At 42.3% G+C, this 14,847-nt stretch overlaps 1 protein-coding gene and 1 long non-coding RNA gene across 3 annotated transcripts in view; one reads left to right on the top strand and one right to left on the bottom strand.

Moving 5' to 3' along the window:
- The window catches only part of JARID2 (jumonji and AT-rich interaction domain containing 2), a 213,132-nt gene that overhangs the window by 188,714 nt on the left and 9,571 nt on the right, over positions 1-14,847 (top strand). For both annotated transcript variants that reach the window (XM_083859840.1, XM_083859839.1), the window contains exons 8-14: positions 1,155-1,657; positions 6,799-6,891; positions 7,370-7,488; positions 7,621-7,691; positions 8,526-8,640; positions 11,920-12,025; positions 12,834-13,016. In XM_083859840.1, the coding sequence (XP_083715966.1) occupies positions 1,155-1,657; positions 6,799-6,891; positions 7,370-7,488; positions 7,621-7,691; positions 8,526-8,640; positions 11,920-12,025; positions 12,834-13,016 (1,190 nt within the window). The remainder of the gene's footprint in view (positions 1-1,154; positions 1,658-6,798; positions 6,892-7,369; positions 7,489-7,620; positions 7,692-8,525; positions 8,641-11,919; positions 12,026-12,833; positions 13,017-14,847) is intronic.
- LOC310908647 lies at positions 10,219-13,601 on the bottom strand. Its single transcript, XR_014589925.1, has 3 exons — positions 13,447-13,601; positions 10,501-11,036; positions 10,219-10,339 (listed from the first exon to the last, which is right to left on the bottom strand). It is a non-coding gene; the product is annotated as an uncharacterized lncRNA (long non-coding RNA).

A 14,847-nucleotide genomic window follows, 5' to 3' on the forward strand; every position in this document is an offset into this window, starting at 1 on the left:
GATATGAGTTAAAATGATGTAGCTGTGCATCCTACAGTAAATATTTACCATAATGCTGCTTCTTGCCCTCCCTGTGTTGCAGTAGCATTTCTGAGTGCTCTGAAATGACTATGGCATAATGGTTTTTACTTTTCTCAAAGGAAAAGGCAAAGGGGAGACAGTGTGGCGGCAGAGATGTTGTCGCTGGTTGTGTATTAATTCTCTTTTTTCCTTGAACAGCGCCCTGTTGAATTGTAGGTGGTCTTTGGGCCGTTTCTTCACTCTTCCCACTGATGATTTATTTCTGTGCTTTCAGACTATTTATGATGTTTCTTTTATTGTTCCTCATCCATTTGGCTGCTTTTAATGCTGCAGTTTGTATAATTTTTTTTTTTTTTCTTTTTGACTGGAGTGTGAAATGTGCTAGTCATCTTAAAACATACAAAACAGAATGGAGTATAAAATATGGATGGCCTCAGACTGGAAGAATAATGTGTCTGGAACTTTTCATGCAGTTGCAGTCTCCAACCCCAAGCAACCCCTTACCTCCCTTTGGGTTTTGTACAGATTTTATTATTTGTAGTGAAATTAATAATGTTACTGTGCTCCTTTTAAATACTAACTTCATTCAAGGTGTTGTGCAGGTATTAGCTAATTGTTATTTCACCTCCAGAAAGGATGGGTATTTGTCTTTCTGATGGCCAGTACCCCAGCTTGACACTGGTTTTGTTTATTCCGGCTATGAACCAGATGTGGGACTGGTGGTGCATGGGGATGTCTGGGTTTTTACAGAGCTGGGAAACTCTCATCTGCCCAGCCACTGGATAATGACCAGGGCACAGATGCATGTCAGGGCTATAGCTTGGGGTGCTCTGAGAAGAGAAGGGCGTGAAACTCAAGGAGAAGAGCAAACCGAATCGTAGGGAAGGCTGTTGCAAGTAGCAGAACACAGCCTGTGAATGAATTAAGCTGGCAAAAGAGTGGTGAGTTCCTCTCTTTAGCAAGAGGCATACAAGAGAGGGACAATTCTGCTCTGGTACCTAGGTGCCTGGAGCTGTCATGTTCCCTGTGTGCACAGCCTGCACAACATTTGACATGAGCTGCCCACGGCTTTCCTAATCTGCTCCTGTGTTTCCCTTTCCCTTCCTCTGCTGCCTGGCACCTCTGGACCCCAGGAGGCTGCGAGCTCGACCTGGCCTGCTTCGTCCAGCTGATCAACGAGATGGGGGGGATGCAGCAAGTGACTGACCTCAAGAAATGGAACAAGCTGGCAGACATGCTGCGCATCCCCAAAACTGCACAGGACAGGCTGGCCAAGCTACAAGAAGCCTACTGCCAGTACTTGCTCTCCTATGACTCCCTCTCCCCCGAGGAGCACAAGAAACTGGAGAAGGAGGTCTTGCTGGAAAAGGAAATCCTGGAGAAGAGGAAAGGACCTTTGGAGGGACATTCAGAGAATGCCTACAAGTTCCATTCCTTGCCCCGGTTTGAGCCCAAAAATGGACTCATCAATGGCGTGGTTCACAAAAATGGCTTCCGCAACAAGTTAAAAGAGGTCGATGTCCCACTGAAGACGGGCAGGCGGCGGCTCTTTGCTCAGGAAAAGGAGACCACGAAGGAGGACGAGGAGGAGGAGGAGGAGGGAGTTCTTAGCGACTTACACAAGTGTATATACAAGGTAACGAGGCTGGCTCTGCCCAGTCTGTTCTCTGGAGCCAATGGTGCTGTGGTGTGGGTGGTGTCTGGGTGCACACCCAGCTGTCTGAGGGGAGCTGATGGGTTGCAGTGGCATCCCTGAGGCAGCACTTACCATGGTTATCATGGCCAGGCAGTCCAGTGGCTTTATCCTGATATGCCTGGCTCTTGCAGGATGTCTGGAAAAGCTGGGAGGCATTATTGTCATACCAAGATGCACTGGGCTCTGCCCCCCTTCATCTCCTTGTGAGAGGTTCCCTGACTATCTCTGCCCAATTATCCTTGCAGACACAGATTGTATTTTCATTTTCTAGTGACATTTAAAGTAATGTTCTGCTTTCTCATTCCTGCTTCTTGCAAATCTCTCCATGAGTGAAGTAGTGCTGCACATCAAAATGAACATCACTAGAAATACTACTACATTTAGAAAGGGCAAATTGAAATGCAAACAATATTTTCATCCACGATGCCAGACTTTGCTCAGCAGTAACAGTCACATGGACGCTTAGTCCTCCACATATCAAGTGCATCCATTTACAAAGGAATGCTGACTCTTTCACTCTATTTTATTTGGCAGCCTCCTGCTCTAGAGCAGGACTTGGCACTGCAACTCACAGTGCAATTTTGAGTTGTGTTGAATGGCGTAGCCGCACTCTGAGAGAAATATAGCATTGAGTGTCCGTGCCCAGTAAAGGAATATGCTGTTCTTCCCCTTCCAATCTCACTTCCATCACCAGGAAATGAAGCCAGATAGCCCAAAATGACTTATTGTTAAGCTATTTAGGGACTGTATGAGCTCAGGACTTGGGATTTAAAAGCTTGCTTCAGTTTTCTTTTGCAGCCTGTTATGATTTGTCAGCCCAAAAATTCTTTTTCTTGGGGACTCTGGCCTCAATCCCGCCTTTGAAAAGCAATCCCTTTGCCATGCTGCCCTTGGAAAGAAGGCTATCTAATGACAGCAGCTTTTGTGAATAGTGAAGTGGCATTTCTGTGCTTAATATCCTGTGCTTAATGATGGTTAAATGAAAAACTTGGTATACCTTACCCTGACCTGCTGCATGAACAACCTCAAACTTAGTGGGGGAATGCCTTTTCTTCTTTCCAGTGCAAGTCCTACTTCAAAGTTCAGTAGCTACAAAGTCACAAAAGCAAGATTGGGATTTGTGAGAAGTATCCCAGTCAGATATAGGAAGTAAAAAGCAAGCAAGAAAATTGTTGCTGGTATGACCAGTCTGAGTCTGCTGAGTACCAGGCCTTTACCCTAAAAGGCAGAGAGCTCCCAGAATTTCTGCTTGGTCACCAAAAAAAGCACTGGCAATACTGGCAGCATCAGACCCTGTCTGAGTGTGACAATACCAGGTAGAAATACTTCTGTCCTGAGCATGAGGCTGTTAGAGAGGAGCATCACTGAGCCCATGGGCCAGGGCTCTCCCCACCCACCAAAGTAGCTGCAGAACATTCTGGAACCAGCAGCTTCCCAGACACTGGGGCTTGAATGTTTTGATCCCATCCCATGTTCTGTGTAGTGCAGAGACCGGGAGCTGCTGTCACAGGTGATGGCCTGGGGAGAAGGCAGAGGGAAGCAAAGCTCTGGTGGATTTCTGCAGAGATCCCTGCTGTGGAGTGCCCTGTGGGATGCCTGGTCAGCCTGAGTGCAGAGAGAGGAATGAAGCTTCATTTTCACAGCACTCAGGGTAAAGCCTTTTAGGAGGACTGATGCATTAATACTGGTTAGGACACTTAGAGCAAGCCTCAAGACACAGAAATTATGCATCAAGTTTGACGCACCAGGGTAGCCCACAAGATGTAAAATTGCTGTAGTTCATCACTAGACTTTAAAAGACTGAAGGAGGGTGGTGCTGGCATCAGTTGTAAGCAGAGAGTGCTTTGTGGCATTTAATGAAACAAGCCTTTTAATCCTCTGTGTGTGGATGGGGGAGTGTTCTTTATCTAGTAACATGTTCCTGAGAAAATTGGAATTTCATTAACAGAACCTGCCCTCATGTTACAGTTTCCACAGATGATGGGATTATAATGGTTCCTTTTTAAAGGACATTGCTAATTCTGATTAAAAATGAAAAACATTAAAAACACAAACAAACTAAAAACCAAATCAAAGTAAAACAAAAATCCCAATTAATAAGCCCATGCCTGTGAAAACTGCCCAGGTCAGTATCTTGAGGGCTGGAGGGAGCACATCATAATCAATGGCTGTTGTCCAGTTTAGGCCATCAAGTCTGTTTTTCAGCCTATGAAGAGGCCATACATTTAGGGTGTCTCACAGTAATTTCTGCAGTCAGCAAATGCTTGAGCTGTTTTTAGTAAGGGACATCCAGTCTTCCAGGAGCAGTTATCACCATATCACATATCAAGGTTAGAGTAAATCTCCTTTGTGTTAGCCTGACTTTCTGCCAGGACTCCCAAATCATTTTCAGTGTCTCTCCTTCCCAGGCTGTGAGGCCTGCTGTGCTTTTAAGTGTGTGCTGCAGGCTGCTGTGCTTGCTTGCTTTGCTCCTAAATAAGTGGCTTTTCTACCTGACGATAAAAATGTTGTCATTTCTAAGTTTGTGAAGTAAACTGCTGACATCAAAGCAAGATTTTCACTCTTCTTTCCCCAGTTTTATCTCTGTAAATATTTTAAAAATCTTTACTGGTGCTGACTGAAAGCAGCATTTGTCTCTATACAGAACAAACTGAAGGCATATTAGCAGACTCATCAGAGGAACACACAGAAGAAATCACAATGCGAGTTTTGCCAGCCCTCCCCATAAAGCCGTCATGGAAATCCTATGATGAGCTCTCTTCACCCAGGGACTTGGCATTTTCATACTCCACTTAATAAAAGCCCTTCCTTCCCACCTGTGGCTATAGTGAAATCTCTAGTTTCAGCTCCTATATGTTTGCTTTAATGTCTTTAACATTCATAGCGTTGCAGTGTCCTTTTCTCTGCCTTCCCTCCAGGCTTGGTGGTGGTGGTGATGCTCCCCCTGGGTTGGCTCTCATGGCCCCTGCATCAGACGTGAGAAGAATCTGGGGAGGAAATAGGAATTTCTTTTCTTAAACCTTCCTCTCTTCTTGTCACAGCAACAGAGACTCTGCTTTGTAGTTGGAAGCTCCTAGGACAGTTGTTGAACTGCTGAGATACTTTTCAGGGTGTTGGAAAGTGTATTTCACTCCTCAGCAATTAATTTTGTGTTCTGGTTAGAATGTTCCATTAAAGCATTTTAAATTATTTTCTGTGTTAGCATCAGAAAATGTTACAAGATTCCTCAGATTAAAGAAAATAACCAAACAGCACAAACAGTTAATAAAAGCCCCTCAGCCATTTAATTTGTTTTATAGTTTTTAGGAGACGAAAAAGATATTAAATTCTTGGCAGAGCAAGAAATGGGATATGCATTTTTAAAGGGTTAAAACTTGTTTCAGTTTTCCACTTTCTTTTTTCTTGCTTGCTATATATTTCTATTTTTTTTTTCTTGTCTATCTGAAAAATGGAAAGACATGTCTAATCTTGGAAGATGAGGCCTTAATTTTGTTTTTCTGCATAAGATGAGAGGCAGAGGCAAGGAACTGGAAGGAGGCAGCTGCTGCAGTGTTGGTTTGCCCCCGGTGGAGGCTGTGCCTGAGCACAGTGACTTGGTGCGGGCCCTGCGCTTTACGAGAGGTTTTGTTGTAAAAGGCTGCCTCAATAAACCATTCACGAGGGCATTAAAAGATGAAGGAAATTGCTTATTGGATCACAGAGAATCCAGCTCTGAAGTTTATGGGAATCTGAGTGCCCCAGGCCCTGGGCATTTCACAAACTTTTTTTGCTAAAGCTAATTATGCAGCATTCAATTTAAAAAGTGACAACGTTACAACCATATGAGCAGAGTGATAGACTTGGCCTCTGGGGGAAAGCTGCTTTTATAGTTCTTTCTAGTTTACTCTTGGACATAGTTATTAAATAAATTAAACACAAGAAAAGGCTGAGGTGGTTTGGCAGATCTGTTTCATAATTGAAAAACTAGAAAGGTAACAGTCCAAACAATAAAACTCATTTGTGTAGAGCTTTAAAGTCTGTGGTTTCTCAGATGAGCAGTTGGGGCACAGTGGGAAGGAGCGGTGGATCTGATGAGGGAGCAAAGATGTTTTGTACTCCACATTTGCAGAGCACTGCTGCTCTCTGCCTGCAGCAGTGCCCTCAGACCTGGTGTGGTGCCTGCCAGCTCTCATGGCACGCAGCTTCCCAGCATCTTCCTTCTCCCCTGGAGCAGAGGAGGCAACACAAGTGGTCCTGTCTGGGCACACCACGATGTCAGGGCTGAAAAAGGAGCAAGTAGGTTCTCATGCTCTTGCCTCTAAAGCCATGAGATGATGCTTCCCAGAGCTTCTGGTGTGGTGTAGGTTGCAGGAAAGCATGTGCCTGGAAACTTTAGGGTAGCTCAAGCAGAAAACCGAGTCAAGAGCCTTTTCTTGTACAGCTCCTGCAGCAGTGCCAAGAAAGAATGCACTTATTCAGCAATTTCACTGTGCTTTACTTTTCCTAACCTTGTAATAACAAGTCCTGGTTCCTTGGCATTTAAACTGCTTTTATTGAATTGAGCGTAACTAGTTTTTGAAAGCAAGTGATTACAGTAATCCTGGCAAACTTTGCTTTTTGTCACCCTCTTCCACCACATACAACATTTTGATGCTGAGCATTTCTGTGAATTATCAAAGTCTTTTTCACCTGCTCCTTGTACATAAAGAGCATGGCCACATGGTCCCTGGATAATGTATTGGATTTGACTGGCTGCCTACTGGGGTCTTTGCAACCTGTCATAGGAAGCTGGGCCGTGTCCATGCTCTGTATTTATCAAACAGTGAGTGTTGTGCTGGACAAAGCAGTGTTCCTTCTGGGAACATTCAGTTGGCCTTTTTACATGGTGGGTTTGAGAAGTTGATGTGATTGAATTTCTGTATCTTCTGAGGTATTTTCTCTCAGCAACAAAATGAGCTTTAGGCCCATACCTCTTCTAGAGACTTTGTCCTCTTTCCCTCTGTTGTCATCTGGGATTGAGCCTGTAAAGAAAAGAGGGATGACATGAGAGAATGTAGGTGTTTTTTAATTTTCACTTTTAATTTTATTTTATTTTTCCACAGGGTAGGTCTGTTTCTTTAACAACCTTCTACCGAACAGCAAGAAACATCATGAACATGTGCTTCACAAAGGAGCCTACAGTAGCTGAAGTAGAGGTGAGACCAGCTGAAGGGGTGGTAAAGGTTTTTATTTCAAAAATCTTCTCCTTTTTTTTTTTTAAAAATTTTTACTTTTAAAGGTTTTTACTGAGTATGGGGATTCAAGATAGTTGACTTTCAGTATTTCCCTAATCAGTTTAAGGCTGTCTAGTTTAGAATTTTTTAAAAATAGTTAAATAGACATGGTGCTGATTAATCCTTTTTTAAATTTTTTTGAACATTTTTAATAAAGGTGTTGATGAACTGAGGAAGAGAAAGAATTCTTAATCTGACATGCTGAAACACAGAGACCAAGATGATCTAAATTTTGCCTGCTTTATTATCTTTAATTATTTATATTCTTATTTTTAAGCAATATTTTATGTTGAATTACATTGAGGTCACAAAAGCCTTGTAAATTTCTGGGGTTTATATTTTAATGAGAAATACCTTGTTCAGCAAATTAAAAATGCATTACTGCTTTCTCTTACCGCAGCAAGAATACTGGCGGATAGTGGAACAGAAAGATTGCCATGTAGCAGTGCATTGTGGAAAAGTAGATACCAACACCCATGGGAGTGGTTTTCCTGTGGGAAAATCTGAACCATTTTCAAGGTGAGATCCCCAAATCCATCCTCTTTGTTGCCTCACTCCTGAGCAGAGCCCAGCAGGACAGCTTGGCACTGGAAGTGTTGGCATGAGGAATGTGCACTGACTGTGTCTCCCTCTGTGTCACCCCTCAAACAGGCATGGGTGGAACCTCACAGTCCTTCCTAATAATACAGGATCCATCCTGCGACATCTTGGTGCTGTGCCTGGTAAGCAAGTCCCTTCTCTGTGTTTCCAGCCAGTGTCACTGTCCTCTGAATGTGGTGCTGTGGGCAGCAGATGCTTCTCCCTCTTCCTGGCCCTGCTGTTCCCCAGCTGACTGAGCAGACGTGCAGTTGTACACACCTGCTGCTGGTATTTAAAAGGGTGAAGACAGCCATGCAAATAAAGGATTAATGAACAGCTGAGACTTTGTTCCTGGAGGAACTGGTTGTACCTGCAGTATCCCTTGTTATTCTTGCCAGGCTATCAATGTTGTTCTGTGTCAGGACAGAGCTGTGCAGCATCCACGCTTGCAGAATGTAGTCTGTAGCACTGTAAAAAGCAGTGCACACATTTTTTTAAACTAATTGATACAAATTCTCCAGCTGCCAGTACACAATTGCAGTTTTCTGGTAAGAAACACTGTGGAATCTTCTGTTGAGATCAGGTGTTGAGCCTGAACAAGTTAGCTGGGAAACAGGATACCTGCTAAAAAGTTACATGTGTGCTTGACAACATGACGCAACCTCCTCTGACCAATGGTAGTGAGCTTGAATTACGGGTATTTGTAAATTCTCCTAAGAATAACAGTTTTATACAGCTATTAGAAAACAAACATGTTCAAGGGCGCTGCAGTTGGCTGGTAGATATTTTCTTAGTGGAAAATGCTGAATTTGTTAAATTACTCCCTGTGAATTATTCACTCTGATAGGAAGACTTATAACTTCAAGGGTCAGCTTCCAGGGTGAATTAAGATTTTAGATTTAAATGCCCTCTCAAACTGTCTTTTACTGAACAAACTAAAGTTACTCAACACTCATTTTTCCATCTCTTTATTTTAGGAGTGACAATTCCTTGGCTAAATATTGGCATGGTCTTTTCTACCTCATGCTGGTCTCGAGACCAAAATCACCTTCCATACATTGACTACTTACACACTGGTGCTGATTGCATTTGGTAGGTACTCCCATGGTTTTTCTTCACATTCCCTGTGGTGGCTGCCTGTAGGCTGGTGTCAGTAGCAACTTGTGTAGTACTTTTGCATGAGGGGATCTCACCTAGAGGGTCCAGGGGGTGTGTGTTGGGCAGAGGGTCCAGTTTTAATGGGAAAACATGGTATAAATTTTGGAGATGAAAACCCCTTTCCTGGAAGAAAAGTTTCACTTGGTTTTCTGTGGTCTATTCTGGTGTCTTGATGTCCCCATGGTGGCAGTGGCATCATGAACTGCTCTTCATGCACATGCAAAGTGTGTTCTCACACATTTCTCAGATGCTACTGATGTCAAGGGTGCTGTCACTGAGAAAGCACATGGCCCAACAGAAAGGATTTGAAATCTGGAGAAAACCATTAAAGCAGGATCTCTTCTCTCTCTAAATGTGTTAAGTTGAAGAAATGTTCTGTATGTGGTCCTTTCAAAGGGTAAAGGTAACTGCTGGATTATGCTGCAGACCTGGGAGTTTGTCAGTTTCTGTCATGGGCATTTCATGGCTCTTCTCCCTGTTCTATGAATCAGGAATCTGTAATCTTTTATAATAGTATACTGTCAGGACAAATCACTGAGCAAGCTATGTTGTCCTCTACCTTAGGTCTGTTTCTCTCTAAAACATTTATCTAGTCTTAAATGATAGTGAATTCCAAACAGAAGGTATTCAAGAATCCCCTAATGAAGTTCTGAGGCCACTCTTCATACTGTGTGTCAAAACGTGTGACTCTTGGGATTGAACAGCCTTGCATGCAGACAGCTCAAATTTTAGGAAAGACTACTATTCCTGTTTTTCAAATCCAAGAAGAATAAAAGCAAAGAAGCTATTTGCTTTATATGGATGGACTTACACAGATGAGTACATAGGTTAAGGTGTGTTTGTGATGATAGCCTTGATGAAACAGGGGACAGTAGGCAGGAATAAGAAGGAAGTGAAAACTCTTTTGTCTGTTGAAGCTATTCTTCAGCAAGGCTGCCAGCCTGAAGTGTAAGACTAGTATTCATTGGCTCATTACAACTTTTAATAGTGCAATAAAGCACCCAACTGTGTTAGGAGATGATGAATTTAATATCTGCAGATCTGCACAGTACCTGGAGTAGCCCCGACAGTGTTGCCTTTGGTTGCTGCTTCGGGGACAACAAAGCAGCCACTGGGCTCCAGACGTCTCCTCTGTCTTGCCAACTCCATCCACTACCCAGAAATCTTCTCCAAGGACAAATCCCTGTGCTACTCAAACTACTTTGCTTACCTGCAGATTGCTCAACTCACTCTCTAATCTCTCAGGTTTTACCTCATGGAGATTAAACAGGGGAGAACTCAATTTGCATGCAGGGCAGAGGTCAGTGACCTAACCTTTTTATTCTGGAGGGACCCTCGGTGCCCAGTAAAAGAGAGAAGGAAATCTTGTTCTGCCAAGACACTCAGAAGTCTATACTGGCCACTTCCCATTTTTATAGGTACATCAGGAATTGCAGATGAGTTCAATTGCAGCATACACCAGTTGAAAAGGATCTCATTCCCCTTGGTCCTGCCCCAGGTGGTACTCAGTTAGTTCCATGCATCTCTGTGCTGCTCCTCCTCTTCACATATCCTTTCCAAGCATTTTCCTGTGCCTTCCTGTGAGGGACTGCATGCTTGAATCTTCTGGCTGTTCCAGCCATATTTTCTGACTCTAAAAGAGAAAAGTGTGCCATGATCTGGGTTCAAATTTAAAATATTTTCATCTCTGTTTTAAGTCTGATATTACAGTATAACATAGAGTGATACACCACACTTGGGGAGCTGTACTGAAGCTGCCACTGTTAGCAACGAAGTATTTGAGACATGGCATACCTTATTTATCAAGATGAAGTTCTTCTGCTTCACCTCTCTATAACCCTGGGAGTTCTTAGCAAGGTCCTGACCATTGTCAGTATGTATGTAAGGAGTTGGTCTTCATACACCTGGGCAACCAGCTCAGTAAAACTCTTACTGTGGCTGCAGTTGGTTGTATGAGCAGATCATGTCATGTTTTCTTTCTCTTGGCTTGAAGATCAACAAACACAAATCAAAGTCATAGTCAGTGCAGTAAACAGTGATGAGGTGTTCAGATCGTAGAAGTGCAGCCTCCTACAGACTCTTCAGTCAGGATAACTCTGTGATGTACACGGAGTTAGTGCACGTTATAAGCAAGTACCTTGACAAGGTTTCTAAGGCCAGCAGAACGCTTCATGAGGTGCTGGAGAGTTCAGATGAATGGCAGGAAGTTCCCAAAAATCTTTCCCGCTTAATTCTCTTGTTCCAAGTTTGGAAAAACGTCTCTGTGTGTGGGTGTGTCTGTGTGTTTCTGGTGTGGGGGCAAAATGGACTCCAGGTTGAGGTCTCATTGCCTAAAGAGAAAAAGGGTAAGTCATGACAAAGCTGGAGATGCTTTTTACTTGCCTTGGAGCATCACACCTTGGATAGGCTGCAGGCAAGAGCAGTGACTAGTTGTCACCATATCTCCTCCCTGCATCCAGAAAAGCAGCAGTTCTCTGGATCTGTGGCTCTAAGACTTGAGACTCCTATGTTACTTCTTGTCATTCTGCTGAGGGAGCGGTGCTGGCAGTGAGTACAAGAGGACAGCTGTTTCCTTGGCTTCTAAGGCGAGGAGGATGTGCAGCTTGGCAGATTCCCAGCAGAGTTTGAAAGCTCTCCTGCCACTTTGGCTGCTCTCAGGTCATTTGTTGCAAGGGAGAGGAGGGATGTGGGATTTGTTCAGTAAGCAAGACAAGAAGGTCTTGGGCAACTTCATGCACTAACAGTAGGGGGAATTTGTGGTTTCTTGACTTAAAAACAGAAAATATAATTAAATGTGAAGATCTTTTGGCTGATGCGCAGATAATAAATACAGCCTTTTATGATAAAGATAACAGCATATATTGGTGCTCACAATATGCAAACTTCTGCCCATAATTAGCTAGTTTGGTGCTGTTAAAATGAACATCAATCTGTTGCTGCTCTCTCCTCTGACTCTACAGAGGACTGTGTTTTCACATTTCTGTTTTGAGAATTTTGTGTCTTTTGATACTTGCTGAATATGATCAGACTGAGTCTGAATAAACAACTTCCCTTCAATCCTCAGTGTTTTACCAAAAGAGCTGTGTATGAAACCCTTTGTTGAATTTCTCTTTTGTAATCAATGTGCTGGTCTGAATTGCATGTTGCTGTGTAGCTGTGGACTGTTATTTGCTCCACAGTAAATCTTTCTCTTTTCCTCTGACAAAACAACAGGTATTGCATTCCTGCTGCGGAGGAGAACAAACTTGATGATGTGGTACATACCCTGCTGCAAGCCAATGGCACTCCAGGGCTGGAAATGCTTGAAAGTAATGTAATGGTAGGTTAACACTGGGAGAGGTGTTCCCATTTGAGAATCCAAGGCTAATCAGGAGGCTGGTTGGTTGGGGATTTGTTTTGGTTTTGTCTTACACTGCAATGATGCAGACAGGGCTACTTTCTGTTTGCAGTGTTTCCCACATGGTATTTCTCTAACAAGGCTGTTATTATGTATTAATACAAAAACAAACATGAAAGTTCAATAAATGTTTTTAATACTGTCTGTAATGTATTTAGCCACACAAAGGGAATGGGATTTAATCAATTCATCTGCCATGACTGACATTTTATGATGCAAGCATGGGTAGAGAAACATAATACTTCCGTATTTTTGCCTCCTTCGTTTATCTTTTGGATGACGATTTCTTTTTAGTGCATTTAACTATAAATCGGGGAGCCCATAACAAAAACCCCTCCCTTGGCTATCTATGTTAACATCTCACAGAAGTGCAGTAGCACAATGGATTTAGTGCCAAGTCGGAAAAGAGGGGAGGGAAAGCTGAATGATCTGCATTGCTTTCTGTAGTAGTAGACAGTGTTCTTTCCTTGGGCACATGAGGATTTAAATTGTTGGTTTGAGGAGAGGCACTTCTGCAGTTGTCACTCCAAATGCTGAGGTGCACATGCACAGTGGGAGAGGGAAAATGCCCAGAAAGGAGCTGTTGGCAGAGCACAACTTTGCTCCACGAGCAGTAGCAGGGGGCAGCACCCAGCCAGGAAGAGGATCAGGGAACTCTTAAAGAAAATTTTGACTGATTGTTTTTCTATCGCTCTTTTTTTTTTTTTTCCCTTCCTTCCTGTCATTCCAGATCTCCCCAGAGATCCTGTGTAAGGAGGGGATCAGGGTGCACCGTACTGTACAGCAGAGCGGGCAGTTTGTTGTCTGTTTTCCTGGATCCTTTGTGTCCAAAGTGTGTTGTGGCTATAGTGTTTCCGAATCGGTGCACTTTGCTACCACCCAGTGGACAAGTATGGGCTTTAAAACAGCCAAGGTAAGTTGAGGAAAGGAGTTAAAATGGATTCACGGCCCTGCCATCTAAATGGACAGCAGACGTTCCAGGATTGGTAGCATTCTGAGAGTAGTGCAACTACGTCTGTTTTTCTGGACTACTAAATAAACAAAAGGAAAAAGTTCTGCAAGGCATAAGACGATCCAGTGTTTTCAGAAAAGTGACTGAGTTGTTAACTGACAGTTAAAGACTTGTGTATAAATAAAAAAACCCAGAAGATTGTTATGCCTGCAGACCAGTTTGCAAGGAAGCTTTTCGAAAACCCCTTCAGAGCGAATGATTATACATTGTATTATGCTTACTAGGTTTTTTTTTAAGTGATGTTTTCTAGAACCATTAGAATCTCAGGTGCAAATATCTGAATAACTGTGCTTGTTAGATCCTATAGTAGGCAGAGTCAGTTAATACTCACAGCTGTATTGCTTGTTTTTCTCTGCCCCTTCATTCAGGAAATGCTGTTGATCAGGGCAATTTCAATTTTAATCGACTTGAAAATCCTTAGGTTCACTGACCAGCCCATCCAATACTAGATGTAAATAAATAACCTTTCCATTCCCTTTTCACACAACTGACCAAGGCAGGTTGCCTGCAGAAACAGGTGATTTGTCATCATGATTCTGGCTACATTTCTGTGTTCTTGGACAAGGAATATACGACACTAATTGTGTTCCTGACCTTCTGAAATACACTCTGGGTTACAGATACTATTTTAGTAGTGTTTTATAGCTAAGCCACTAGTAAATTATCCTTTAAAGCTTCAGACCAAGTTACTAAGTAATTAACTGTAATACGTCCACAGTTAGGGATTGCTTCTTTAGGGTAAATAGAATTCTTCCAGCCTGGTTATACTAACTGTATATTAACTTAGTTTGAAATAAAAGATTATTTTATTATATATTTATTTTGGGGGAAGGTGGGAATTGTGTATATCTATAAGTAAGGCATAAGAATCCTGAGCTAACCTTTCCTGTCTGAACGTACATGATTATATTAACTCCATGTGCTGTATTTATCCCTCTGCTGAACACTTGTTTGATATCGTGAAAATGCTACTCCTGTAAGAGACAGAAATCACTATGCAGCAATTAAACAGCTCTTGGTGCCTCAAATTTTGAAGAACAGTTTCTTTTGATTAATTTCTAAGATTACAGCAGATTACAATCTGTGATAACCTACCTTGGAAATTAAAGTCACAGCTCTCAAAAACTCTACAAAGAACCACAGATAACATATTTCTATCAAAATAACTTTTGAAACAGCTATTGTTCTTTTATTTCTCTTTTTTTTTCCCTTTCCTTCCCTTTCTGTCCTCAAACTGTTTTATGTTCTTAATTCCCCTTAATTTTGGAAATTATTTTTTGGTTCCTCCACTTTGAACAAGGCACTTTGTCATCTTTGCCACAGTGCTGGCCAGGATTGTGCTTCCAGAGGTGGTGAGATGTTCTGTGTAATGGGCAAGATTCCCCTTTTGGACTGTTAAATGAACTCTCTGATAAACAACTGTACCTTCTGTCTGTTCATTCTCCACAGCAATACTGACAGTTTTTAGCGTTTGATAAATTAACTTTGTTTTCATCCTGTGATACTGTGACCTGATTTTTTATAGTGAATCTCTTTCTATTACTAAAATGATGTTGTTTCATTTCTGTATTGAATGACTGCTCAATCTCCTTTAATACATGGAAAAATGAAATTCTGCATCTGCAATTGCATTGATTTCAGTCTTACAAGCACTTTGGCAAAAATGTTGGAATAAATTAATATAAACACCTGTGTAAAGAGACAGTCAGGTTTAACCTAAACAATACTTGGA

The sequence above is a fragment of the Zosterops lateralis genome (genome assembly GCF_965231275.1).
Source record: "Zosterops lateralis genome assembly, chromosome: 1".
NCBI classification, from domain to species: Eukaryota; Metazoa; Chordata; class Aves; order Passeriformes; family Zosteropidae; genus Zosterops; species Zosterops lateralis.